This window comes from Strongylocentrotus purpuratus, unplaced genomic scaffold (assembly GCF_000002235.5).
Source record: "Strongylocentrotus purpuratus isolate Spur 01 unplaced genomic scaffold, Spur_5.0 spur5_scaffold_13, whole genome shotgun sequence".
Classification (NCBI taxonomy): Eukaryota; Metazoa; Echinodermata; class Echinoidea; order Camarodonta; family Strongylocentrotidae; genus Strongylocentrotus; species Strongylocentrotus purpuratus.
In genome coordinates, this window is record NW_022145598.1 from 30,798,133 (window position 1) to 30,811,661 (window position 13,529).

Consider the following 13,529-nt stretch of genomic DNA (forward strand, 5'->3'; position numbering starts at 1 on the left):
GACCGGCTAACAGGGGAAGGAAGGAGGCAAAGTATTGTACGCCTTCGTCCACCATCGCTGTTTACCGGTACTTCTTCTAGATCATTCATGGCAATAGACCGGGGGTCCGTTCCTAGAAACCAACGACAAGACAGTCATAACTTTATCCGCCAACTACGTAGTCCAGAATCTGGCCTATTTCATTTTGATCTCCACCACACCAACGCTACCTCTCCCTACTTACTTGCTTCCAGCCGATGATGGCGTGATCAAGGACGCCCGGCGAAAAATAGGTCCTCAGGCTGGAATTAAAAAAAGATTGAAAATGATTCCAGGAAATAAGAGATGCAATATACTTCCAAATTTGTGTAGATTATACAATAGAAGTACTTGTAAAATATAATTGTGAGTATTTTATTACATGACCGGTGAATCAGTTTTGTTCTTAATGGGTATCCCCCGGATATTTTCATTTGATAGTTTATAAAAATACACCAATATATTATTCTTAGAAAAATACGATGTAATGAAATTTGTGTCCGATGTTTTAGGCGTCAGCACATCAAAATTACAAAACTTCAGCATTCCAAACGTTAAAAAATATGTTTAAACTATTCAGTTTACACATTTGAAGACAGAACTTACCTCAAAATTAATGTAGGTCTGAAAACTAGAGAATACACTTCTAACTATGACTTGCCTACCATGGCAGATTACCCACTCCTTTGGGGATTTCACAATGTGGAAATAAAAGCGTATGATCGGTTAAGTAAAGTGGGTAAAGCCTTAGATATAAACAAGACATATTTTCAAAAGGTTAACATGACCAAAGTGTTTTATTTTCTCTCCTTAACCCTATAAGGCCGGGGGCCATTATGCCCCCCCCCCTCCACGATTTTCCTGATTGTTCTGGAACGCATATGGATGGCGCCCCGCCGCTCGCTGACTTTTTTTCTTTCGAGTCTTGCGCATCTTTTAAAAGATTTCTTTTGAAAACCGGACCTACAGTTACAAGGTCATGTGACATTTTGTCTTTGCATGTCAGCCCGAAAATCGCTCATTTTTTGTGATTTGTGTACAAAACATATGGAAATGTCATTTTTCTTTAAAAAAAATAGATCAAACATTGGTTATTGGGTCTTGTTTAAAGTTTAGGTGGTTGTTTTGGGAGTCAAAATAGTTGAAATGTAGTAAGAAATGAAATAAAACAACAAAAACAATAAAATACATAAGTTGATAAAAACAATTAAATACATAAGAAATATGAAAACAAGAAATAACATAAGGAATAAGCTAGCTCTTCATAATTTTGTTATCGTATTGTTATTCCAAATGGTGTAATGAATATATGAAGTGAAAAAGAATTGTTAAATATGAATAATGTATGATTTATGGGTAAAAATGTAATTTTATGACCATATTTGCATAGATTACCATAAATATGCAAATGAGTGAATTTTTCAGAAAATTTGAATTATCATATTATTCTATACACTTCACTTGACACGCATGCACATTTCACGGCCGAGATCTTAAGGGGGCCATCACTCCCCTGTTACACCCACAAATGTAATAACGCCCACAAATGTAATAACACTTTACCCACAAATGTAATAACACCCACAAATGTAATAACACTTTACCCACAAATGTAATAATTTCACCCACAAATGTAATAATTTTGAATCACCCACAAATGTAATAATGACCTTACCAACAAATGTAATAAATTTGAAGGGATATTTTGTCGAATTTGTTCAAAACTAAAACCCTGTAATAAAGCATGGGTATAGCGCGCAGTCTTTACTCCAGACCCGGTTATTTCAAAAATTTAAAAAATCTTCAAAACTAAGACCCCTCCATCTTCCAAACTAAGACCCGGTAATAAAGCATGGGTTTAGAGCGTAGTCTTTACTTCAGACTCGGTTATTTAAAAAAAAACTTCAAACTAAGACCTCACCATCTCATTCCTGTGGAATAACATGGTTATAGGGTGTAGTCTTTCCTCCAGACCCGGTTATTTCAAAAGAAATATAAATTTAAACAAATCTTCGAAACTAAGACCCACCATCTTATTCCTCTTTTTTTCATTAAAAAATAAATTACATTATTACATATGTGGATACAACACGTCACAATCATACGAACACTAATCATATACACATAGAGCTGTTTATTGTCGTGTATTTTCACTGTATACCGACAGGTTAAGTACACTTTTCGTGATAACATTAATAAACAAGGTATTTTTGTGGGCATTTCAAATGTTCACTTGTTAATTCAAGTGGGTGTACATCTCTCTAGATATGTGATATGGGTCTGTTACTCCTTTATATGATTATTTCTGTCTAAACTGTGTCAATGTGTATAATTTGGCTCCCAAGAGAACGGAATTAAATTGATCTGTATTCTATTCGAACTTATAATAAAGATAATTATTTTTCAGTGCTTCCATAGTTGTAGAGTCATATCAAGTGATTTGTTATATGAAAGTATGCGTTGTTATTTGCTTGTTAACCGATTATCATTTCAGACTTGTTCTTGTTTATATAGCTGCTTGAGTGTTTCAGAAGTAGGGAAAACTGTAATATAAATGTGTTTTGTTTGTATTTGCCTTTGAATAAATGTCGTTCTCATAAATTCACACCGTGTACCGTGTACCGCGTACCAATTGGTAGTCTTCAGTATAAGTAATTGATACGTTCATCACATGAAGAAAGGTAATTCATTCACGCACTCATGAAAATATAACATCGCAATCCAACGTTTCAATGTCACTAATAGCGTACATATATATATATATATATATATATATATATGTTATACATATCGTGAACATATTTCATAATCACATGCATAAAACAATCAGCGTCAATATTTAAATACATTTAAGGTCACTTATTCGATTACTTTTTTTTCTACGAACATTGAATTCGAGGATATTTGTGGGCGTTAGAATATTTACATGATTACAAAAAATCGTCGACGGTCAACGAACCATCGAATCGGTCCCTCCTCTGTGTGTTATATATATGGACCATTTTGACTGATTCGTCAGTTCGTGTGACCGCCCACCAATCATTTATTTGTGACGTGTTGTATCCACATATGTTATAATGTAATTTATTTTTAAATGAAAAAAAGAGGAATAAGATGGTGGGTCTTAGTTTCGAAGATTTGTTTAAATTTCTATTTCTTTTGAAATAACCGGGTCTGGAGGAAAGACTACGCTCTATACCCATGTTATTCCACAGGAATGAGATGGTGAGGTCTTAGTTTGAAGATTTTTTTTTTAAATAACCGAGTCTGAAGTAAAGACTACGCTCTAATCCCATGCTTTATTACCGGGTCTTAATTTGGAAGATGGAGGGGTCTTAGTTTAAAAGGTTTTTTTGTTGTTTTGTTTTGTTTTTTGTTTTTTTTTTAAACTTTTGAATAATCGGGTCTGGAGGAAAGACTACGCTCAATACTCATGGGTGGGGGTACATGTACGTGCGAAGTACACATGTGCATAGAGAGGTGGTATGTGAACGCGCACGTACGTGCGCGAAAACACAAGTACGTACAACTCGCTAGGCTAGGCCATCTCTTTCCAAATTTATTAATTTATTGAATTTTCTCTCTAAAAAAAAAAAAAAAAACAAATATATATAGGGTCTAAAAAGAAAATAAGCGGAAGGAAAGGGGATGGAAAGAGAAAGAATCCTAAAAATAGTCATTTATGACATGAAATTGTACATATAATGTATATATATAAATAATTCATAAAATAGTGTGTGGCAAAAATAGTCAACTGTGACTGATTGCCAAACAAAATCAAATCAAGAAGAAGAAGAAGAAGTTAATCCACAGGAAAAGGATTATGGGGTCTTAGTTTTGAAGATTTTTTAAATTTTTGAAATAACCGGGTCTGGAGTAAAGACTGCGCGCTATACCCATTCTTTATTACAGGGTTTTAGTTTTGAACAAATTCGACAAAATATCCCTTCAAATTTATTACATTTGTGGGTAAAGTCATTATTACATTTGTGGGTGATTATTACATTTGTGGGTATTATTACATTTGTGGGTAAAGTTATTACATTTGTGGGCGTTATTACATTTGTGGGTGTAACAGGGCCATTTATGGGTGATTTATTACATTTGTGGTGTATTACATTTGTGTGATATTATTACATTTGTGGGTGTGTTATTACATTTGTGGGTAAAGTGTTATTACATTTGTGGGCGTTATTACATTTGTGGGTGTAACACCCCCCCCCCCCGGCCGTACTAAGACCTCAAATAGCCCGGCATTTTTAGGGTTAACTAATCCTACTAGTGCAATTTGTTTACGCCCTGCCATGTGCAATATCTCTTTGTTGGTTTTCATTCGTTTCCAGGATATTTTCATCATTCATCTGTAGATCCACATTTCAAAAGATGTTATTCTATTTTCCATGGCCTTGTTTATCGTCCATATTTCTGCTCCATACAATAGAACAGACCATACATAACAGTTTACTAGTCTCAACCTAAGCGCAAATTTCACCTTTCTATTTGTGAATAATCCTTTCATTGCCAGAAATGTATTCCTAGCAATTTCTATTCTTCTTTTTATTTCTGCTTCGCATCTGTCATCATCTGTGATATTTTGTCCTAAGTAGATGTAATTACTGACTTGCTCAATGATATGTCCATCAAGTTTCAAACATATTCTAGGCTTATTCTCTGTTTTACTAAAAATTATTGACTTAGTTTTCTTGACATTCATGCTTAGACCAAGCTCTTCACTTTTGACTTTTACAATATCCAATACATGTTTTAAATCTGCTTCATTCTCTGCGCAAAGTATAGTGTCATCAGCATAACGAAAATTATTAATATTTACACCCCCAATACTAACACCTTTCATATCTGAAATTTCCCTGAATACCAACCCTGTGCATGTTTCCTTTGCTCTTCATAAATACCAACAAAATGATAGTACACACTCAGGTGGTGTGTTTTCCCTTTGCGGGCTGAAAATATAATTTTGTGTGAATCCCATCACAAACAAGAGGTACTGAAAAATCCCCTGAAAAGATTAGAACTGGCAATTGCCTTTTTGATATGTGGAATTATATCGACCGTTAGGAATTTTCGCAACAGTTTTGAAAATTATGAAAGAAAAATAATCTGGTTTTAGACCCTTGTACCGTATGGTCGTACGTTTCGTGCTGCGCAAATATTCAATCAGCTTAATTTTGGCCATTAAAAGAAGTTGGTTAATGAGGTGTACAGAAAATGCTCATGTATCCTTCATATATACAGCTCATTTTATGTATGTTATTACCAAAGAAAAACAGAAGTCAGTCAGTCACTCAATAGTGTCTGAAAGTCAAGTCTAGAAACTAAAACGGGTTTCCTCGCATTATTTGAATACTAGGACACTGCTAACGTATACATTTCACATATAGGACGCACGTGACATATTCATAATTCCTGCAAAGTTCTACATAATTTGTTTTTGGCCACAAAAGGGACACATTATCTTTAAGAGCAACAAAATGACTTTTCTATCTTGTACTAAATCTCTCAATTTTTTTTCTTCGACTCAAGTCTTTATTCATTTTGTCTCAAAGCATAAAACAGTATAAGCAAATGAACAAAACTGATGGATCAATACATTTGACAAAGAAAGGTACAATGAAAAACAAGATTCTAGTATTTAGATAAATTGGATATACATCTATTTGCGCATAGATTGTTAACTTAATGTCATTTTCAGGGTATATTTCTCATCTTCTGAACAAAACGTACATAAATCAGAATGGGATATACCAACAGCCTTTGAATACTTATTGACACTTATTGTGAGTTATTTTAAACTGAAAATACCTTATTTTTGTCGAAAAAATAACATTTACAAGGAATGATGTAAATTTGATTCCAATTTAATAACAACTGACTTTGAAAGAATACCTTTCCATTTCTTTTGGGAAATTGGAACACACAATTTATGAAATAGTTTACCTACTTTAGTAACTTTGCTCATGCTGCAATAATTCCTTCTTTGTGTTTTTCTTAGATGGGTCTTAGCAAATATGCTTCCATTTCAAAGATATGACCGCTATAATTTAATAAAATTATAGAAAATTACAACGAAGATTGAATTTATCGACAAACTCAAAATATGTGAGAAAAATTACCATCCGCCTGCAGTAATGATGAATGATGACTAGTTTTTTTTTCGCGATTATTTTTTCTTCTTCAGGGAATAGGGGCAAAAATTGTCCCCTCGCCCGCTAAAAACCAATAAATAATTTTTAGATTTTACACAGATAAAGCAGATATTGTGATAAAATCTAGTCTGTTTAAAACAGAATGGAGTATTGCGTAAATGCGACCATGGACGATGTAGAAATCAACTAATAACGACCCGCCACCCCCAAACGTGTTATATGCCTGTACAATTACACTGTCGCTCATAAAGGTGGAATATTTTAGTTTTACTCCAATTTATGGAATTAATTTAAAAATTATTTAAAAATAATAGATCTAGATAATAGTATACATTCTCAGATTTTATTGAATAATAATTTGCCAATGTGTGTTTTGCGGGACTGCTAAAGCATGTGTATGCTACTATGCTTATTAACTAGGGGACTTACGCCCTCAAGTCATACATGACAGTAATGAGGATTAATGCCCCACAAAAGGGCACTAATATAGCACATCGACACGGTTTTGATCCTGGGGCCTCACAGTTACGAGGCCATTGTTTTGTCACTGAACCATGACTGTACGCAGCGGGGGCTAGGGTAGGGGGCGGTTTCCATAAATAAAAAAACACACGGAAAATGCAATAAATTTTCAATAATTTATTGCATTCTACCCCGGTCCCCAACATTAAAAAAATCCTCTGGATGGCCATGCATTATGGCTCAAGGCATGGGCACACAGAAAAAAAAATTATGTTGGGGACCGGGGTAACATGCAATAAATTATTGAAAATTTATTGCATTATCTGTGTTTGTTTTATTTATGGAAACTGCCCCCTACCCTAGCCCCCGCTGCGTACAGTCACGGTTCAGTGATAAAGCAATGGCCTCGTAACTGTGAGGCCCCAGGATCAAAACCGTGTCGATGTGCTATATTAGTGCCCTTTTGTGGAGCATTAATCCTCATTACTGTCATTTATGACTTAAGGGCATAGGTCCCCTAGTTGATAAGCATAGTAGCATACACATGCTTTAGCAGTCACGCAAAACACAAATTGGCAAATTATTATTCAATAAAATCTGAGAATGTATACTATTATCTAGATCTATTATTTTTAAATCATTTTCAAAATATTTCCATGAATTGGGATTTTAAAAAAATATTCCACCTTTATGAGCGACAGTGTATGTTGGGGTCGTTTGCACCTCCCAAACCACTAAGGTTTTAAGGGCCTATATTATATAGTCATTCCATAAATGACAAGCTGATATTAAGATATTGTTGTTCTCATACAGGCTGGTCAACCTGTACCTGAACAGGATACCGCAATGTACATCCATTACAAGGAAAGGTTCGAGATGTAGCAGAGATTCCCGATTCGCGGGCGACGCCCCAAAGTGCACCCAGCATCGTAAGTTTATAATTTGTTTATTATATCTTTCTCCACTTGTGGAATTGAAAGACTTTATAATAATAATAATAATAATAATAACATGGATATTTATATAGCGCCGGTATCCGCCAGGCTCTGACGCTCATGGCGCTGTACATACATGTATTACTATCACAAAAATATAACATTCTTAACTAAAATAAAGTAAACTAAAACAACACAAATTATTACGCTACACTGACATGATTAAATAGCACTGTTTAGAAAGAGATGGGTTTTTATCCGCATGATACATTTTTTCTTCTTTGGGTTTCCTCACATTAAAAATATCCTGCAATCATGGATACAAGAAGAATAAAATATTGGATGGCTTTAGAGTCAATACAAGGAAATATTGGACGAAATATTTCTGAATATTGAGTTCGATATTTCATGTATTGGCCCAAATAAGCCATTCAATAGTATGACTATTATTTCAAAATAAAAAATATAACAATTTGGAGCCATTTTTCATTACGGCTTCGCATGGTCTATTATGCAAAGTTAACACACCTTGAAAGCCGCTGAAATATAGTGTTTGATCCATCTTGGCCTGCTGCTTACTCCATACCATGTTCATTTTTTTATCAAAATTTAAATGAAATTAGTGTTAGGCTATTGGCGACATTAAATTCAATATTATGGGAAATATCTCCATGTATCTTTTACATGAGATAGCTGGAGAAAATTTCATTCCATGATTTGTCAACGTCAAAATATAAGGAACAGGGTTCTGTTTATGTGCGTATCATAAGTGTATATCTATGCTGTCCCTGTATTAACCCTTACTGTACTGGGGCCTAGGAGCCCCCCCCCCCCCCCATGGAATTTTAAATTGTCGTTTCTACGCAACTACGCACCGAGGTCCTACTCATTATGTGGAAACCATTTTCGTCGAAATCAGATATACTTGTAAGGTGTCACATTATTAGTATGCGCATGTCATCAAAGAGTGCTATAATTGCATATTCATGTACAAGCAAAAATGTGAACACATGTTTAGATTTCTTCAAACAAGTGTGAGATATAAATTGATATCAACTTGCTTTGATATGTTCCCGAGCAAATACATTAGAAATAAAACAATAGATATAATAAGAAATATAAAACATTAAAATACATAAGAAAATAAAATGATGAAATAATTATGCGTATTCATAATTTATGCAAATTAACCTTTGCATTTCCAAATATAAAAATGACGAAATGTCATGAATTTGAAATGAAGGAAACGTTTATTCAATGCATTTCAAGATTCTTCGAAAGTCTTGAGACAAATATGTACATTTTTTTCTGTAAAATGTATGACATTAGCATTTGCATAATCAATTAGGGTTTAATGACAACAACTTGCATATTAGGAAAAACGAATTATACCATCTTGTTTCTTACGTGAATATCTTCAAACATGCAAATTTTCGTGTTCATCGGACATTCGACGGCCGAGATCATAGAAAGGGAGGGAGCCCTAGCCCCCCCCCCTCCCCAGTCAGATGTTTAAAAAAGCCCAGTGCAGTAAGGGTTAAAAGGGTAACCCAATTTTATCAAAAAATAAACGCAAATAATGTTTTCATTTAATGCATACATTATTGAAAAGATAATTTTTCTCTTCTAGCGTACGGCATCAAAATAATGATTACTAAATCATGCATGGCTGTATTAAGACAGTAGGAGCTCAGGCAGAAAAAAACATTAATTATCAAAAACAAGTCGAGAGCTGCTACATTTGGTTCATAATGATTTTGAAAAAGACAGAGAATGAGTTATGATCATTAATGATTAAAAGAATACATCAAATAAAAGTTCATTCTTGGCTTTCATAATGATGACACCGTAACGCATGACTTTGCAGAAACAAGTTGCTATTGGTAAGGCATATCATTAACATGAATTCAACTACCATATTTAATTCCTTAAACGAAATTTCGACGCCCCGCGTGATTTAATATTGAACAAAAAATAACTGATAATGATTAATAATCCCAATTCATTTCGTTTCTTCGCACTCTTTTCCATCGCGGTCTTCAATGTCCGGATCGTTTTTAGATTACGTATGCGGGAAAATATATCTAAAAAGTTGTAAGGGATCCGGGCCTTGTTTGACTGAATTCACATAAATCCTGTGCTTTCATTTATTCGGACTGGACTTTTTTTCCAGATAACATGACCCTGTTTTTAGAAGAAGAGGAAGCTGAATTAGCGGCGCTTGAGGCGCTGGCGGCGCTGGATGCTGATCAGGCCGTAGAAGAGGTGCTTGAGGCTGAGGCAGAGGAGGTGCTGGAGGTTGAGGCCGTAGAGGAGGTGCTGGGGGCTGAGGAGTTCGAGGAGATCGAGTTCGAGGAGATCGAGGTTCACCGGATGGATGGAGAAGAAGAAGGAGAGTGGGGGCACCCCAACGATGACTGGAGACTTCATTGGACGGCTAGCGAGGCGACTGAGGATGAGGAGGAGGAGGAGGTGAATGTGGAGGTGTTTGAGATGATCGAGGTTATGCAGAGGGATGAGGAAGGAGAATGGGGACAGCAAGACGATGACTGGAGACTTCATTGGACGGCTAGCGAGGCGACTGAGGAGGAGGAGGAGGAGGAGGTGAATGTGGAGGTGTTTGAGATGGTCGAGGTTATGCAGAGGGATGAGGAAGGAGAATGGGGACAGCAAGACGATGACTGGAGACTTCATTGGACGGCTAGCGAGGCGACTGAGGATGAGGAGGAGGAGGAGAGGGTAGAGTAAGGGTAGAGGGAGGGGTGGCGGTGGGGGAACAGGGGTAGAGTATAGGGTAGAGGGAGGGGTGGGGGTGGGGGAACAGAGGTAGAGTAAGGGTAGAGGGAGGAGTGGCGGTGGGGGAACAGGGGTAGAGTATGGTGTAGAGGGAGGTGGTGGTGGGGGAACAGGGGTAGAGTATGGGGTAGAGGGAGGGGTGGCGGTGGGGGAACAGGGGTAGTTATACATTTATTTTACCCATGTGAGCAATATGTTTTGTTTTATTTTTTCTTTACTTTTGTTATTTTGTATTCATGTTATCCACAGTATTATTGCTGGCATTGCAATCATGCTTCATTATTACTATTATTACTTTTGTTCCTATGATTTATTCATGAGAGACAATAGACACACTAATGACAAAGTTTTATCCCACTCAGTTGAGCTTTAAAAGTAAACCACAGTGTTTGACTGATCGCGACGCCGTGGTGTAGTGGTTCAGTCGCTCAACTTCAATGAGAAATTTGAATCCTAGCCTGGCTCTACAGTCCTTTGACAAGATGTTCAAATCTCTGGTATAGTCATGTCAAGTCATGGTGTAGTGGTTCAATCAATGAATTACCCAGTCTGGCATGAATACCGTTTGGCAAATTATTTAATCTGCATATTGCCATTCTTCATCCGGTGTAGGTTGACATTGTCTTGTTCTGCTAGAGTGCTAAATAATTATGGTTTACTCAATTTAATAATAGTTTTATAGAACACATGCTCAGGCATAATATTGTTTCTACGTCCAACTAATTTAGAACACTGTGGTTTACTTTTAAAATGGGGGTAACTACTATATCTAGATATTCAGGAGCACAAAGTGTGAAAACCCGATGTTTACAGATCTTCCCCTAAAATACTACAACAAGTCGCTCTCTCTCCAGTTTATTACGGAATTTATGGCTAAAACAATAATATACCGTGGCAGCGCCTGAAGAAGTATTTGGGACATCCAGATACCCAAAAGCATTAAACGATTTTAAAATTTAAAAAAGAAAATATATTATACTTTCATTTTCCTCCAACATGGAGGAAATTTTCTCCATCGGATGCTCTTAGCTATTTTGCCCCAAACCCTCAGAAAAACTTTTCCACAAAATGCTGAAACGTATTTTAACAGAATAACCTGAAAGCCCTAACCTTTTTATTATTTAGAAATTAGCAAAATAATGTAGTTTTCGAGGACTCGAGGAGAAGACATCTTACGACAAAATATTCTAAATAGAAAAAGAAAGAAAAAATAGCATAAGAAAAGAAATTACAGATAGCATTGGCCCTTTCGGGCAGTTCATTTTAAAAAGGAAATCTACAGCCTGCCCCCAGTGCAAAATGTACGTCAGTTTTTAATCAACAAAAATAGTTTTGCCTTGCCCCTTCCCCCAAATCCTTGAAGACCATAATAAAAATCACATTTTCATGGTCGCAGCTACCATTGTATGGCCGTAAGCGCTATTTAATTTTTTTCCAAAATTTAAAATTTATCAGAATTTTCCGGGAGCACCGGTAAGTTTTGATATTCAATTTTTCTCGAATGCAGAAGTTTTCTTGAGGCTAATTTTTTAGTGCTTATAATACATCCACAGGAGCATCCAAAATATCAAAATTGTAAAGAATCACTATCCAGCAAATTTTCAAAATTTCCCAAAACTTTGTGCGAATTGTGCGAAATAATGCAACACTCCTCTTCCGCCTCCTAATGGACTCCCGCATCGTGGAGGTTCCCCTGTGATAACGGGACACCAGGCGTCTCACCCTGGATGTTAAGATCACGTAATCTCACACTGACTTCACCTTTTCCACTCACCTTCATCCATTGGTCAGCGGGTTTAACTTCTTTCTTTTCTTGCTCCCAACCTCCAGGGGCGTCTCCGGCCATTTCATGTGAAGATGGTGCAGAAGGGAATCTGTGTTTGGAGCCATCAACTGTTCTCCTGGATCATGCTTGTCACTTATCTGTGATGACCCAAACATCAGGTTTCGACACTGGATGGATGAGAAGCAGATTTCATTGGATCATGGTGGTAAGAAAGTCATGTGTAGCATTTGCTTCTCATTTTAAGGGTGTTTTAGGGATGGGCCAAATACAGAATACCCCATTTTAGGGGGGGGGGATATTTCGAACCGATTTGCATTTCTTTGGCAGTGTTTGCATCATGCAAACCTTCGTTGGCTGTTCAAAATAAACAAGATAAAAACGAAGGAAAAATGAGAGGAAGGGGGTATTCTATATGTAGGTAGATAAGAATTTTGAATAAGTACTCTCCTTAATTTTTAAAATTCCTGTTACTGTCCTTTTCCGTATATATTCCATTCCTTTGGGATTTTAGGATTCCAGTCATGAAGCCGATATTAGGGGTTTATTAGGTTACTAGCTTTATATGCCTCTTGTCCAACTGCATTGCACGTTTGACACACATACAAGTTAATGTAAAGATATTTCTTCGAGGAAAAGGTACATGAGTAACGCCTGACCGGCTGACTGAGTTTAGCTTTGTATCAAGAGTAGACTATCCCTTTCAGAGGCCTATTGGTATATGCCTTGCTGGAGATAGTGACTTACGAATAATGAGGCTTCGGTTATTATATAGGAATTGTCTTTCGTATATTTACTTTTGATTTTAAGATCCATGATCTTTGACATATTGATATTCTTCGTAATTTCAGGTTTTCTGTTTTTTCTGTAAGTAGTCAAGGTGCTCGATCGTTTATGTAGTTAATTTCTGTCTGGGAGATGTTCGCCTACCGGCACCCCGGCCCAATCAAGTGGTCTGTCATCCATTATTATTCATAGGGCTACCATTATAGGTTTCCCTGGAATACATAACCCCGAAAATTTCATATAATTATTGAATATTTGTGGACACAGTTTATATTGTTATATTGATAGATAAGTTAGTATTTCGCATGATGTTTAGATGTCCTTTTTCTCAGGTGTTTGTTATTGGGTCTTGAACTGTAGGTCTATGGCACGCCCGATCAGGGACTCTTTTTAATATTGACTTTTGCATTTTTGTATTTTTTACAATATGTAAGGCTTTGCAAAAGAATTTAAGGTAGGCAATGCTTGTCTGTGAGATGGTGGGCTGTAAATGACGAACCTACCGGGCCATACCCCTTAAATAAATTGTAGGTGATCAGCAAGCCTAGCCAGTTGCTATTTTTTAAATGTTTTCTATGGTTTCCC

The 13,529-nt window shown here is 36.3% G+C and overlaps 1 protein-coding gene and 1 long non-coding RNA gene across 2 annotated transcripts; both read right to left on the reverse strand.

Annotated features, from left to right (window-relative positions):
* Positions 1-5,533: 5,533 nt before the first annotated feature.
* LOC115923333 lies at positions 5,534-6,410 on the reverse strand. Its single transcript, XR_004063862.1, has 2 exons — positions 5,910-6,410; positions 5,534-5,742 (listed from the first exon to the last, which is right to left on the reverse strand). It is a non-coding gene; the product is annotated as an uncharacterized LOC115923333 (long non-coding RNA).
* Positions 6,411-9,318: 2,908 nt separating this feature from the next.
* On the reverse strand, positions 9,319-12,393 carry LOC115923108. The gene is made up of 2 exons (XM_030983337.1): positions 12,150-12,393; positions 9,319-10,292 (listed from the first exon to the last, which is right to left on the reverse strand). Exon 2 carries the CDS (start codon positions 10,271-10,273, stop codon positions 9,791-9,793), a length of 483 nt encoding a protein of 160 aa, XP_030839197.1. The 5' UTR covers positions 10,274-10,292; positions 12,150-12,393; the 3' UTR covers positions 9,319-9,790.
* Positions 12,394-13,529: the final 1,136 nt, after the last annotated feature.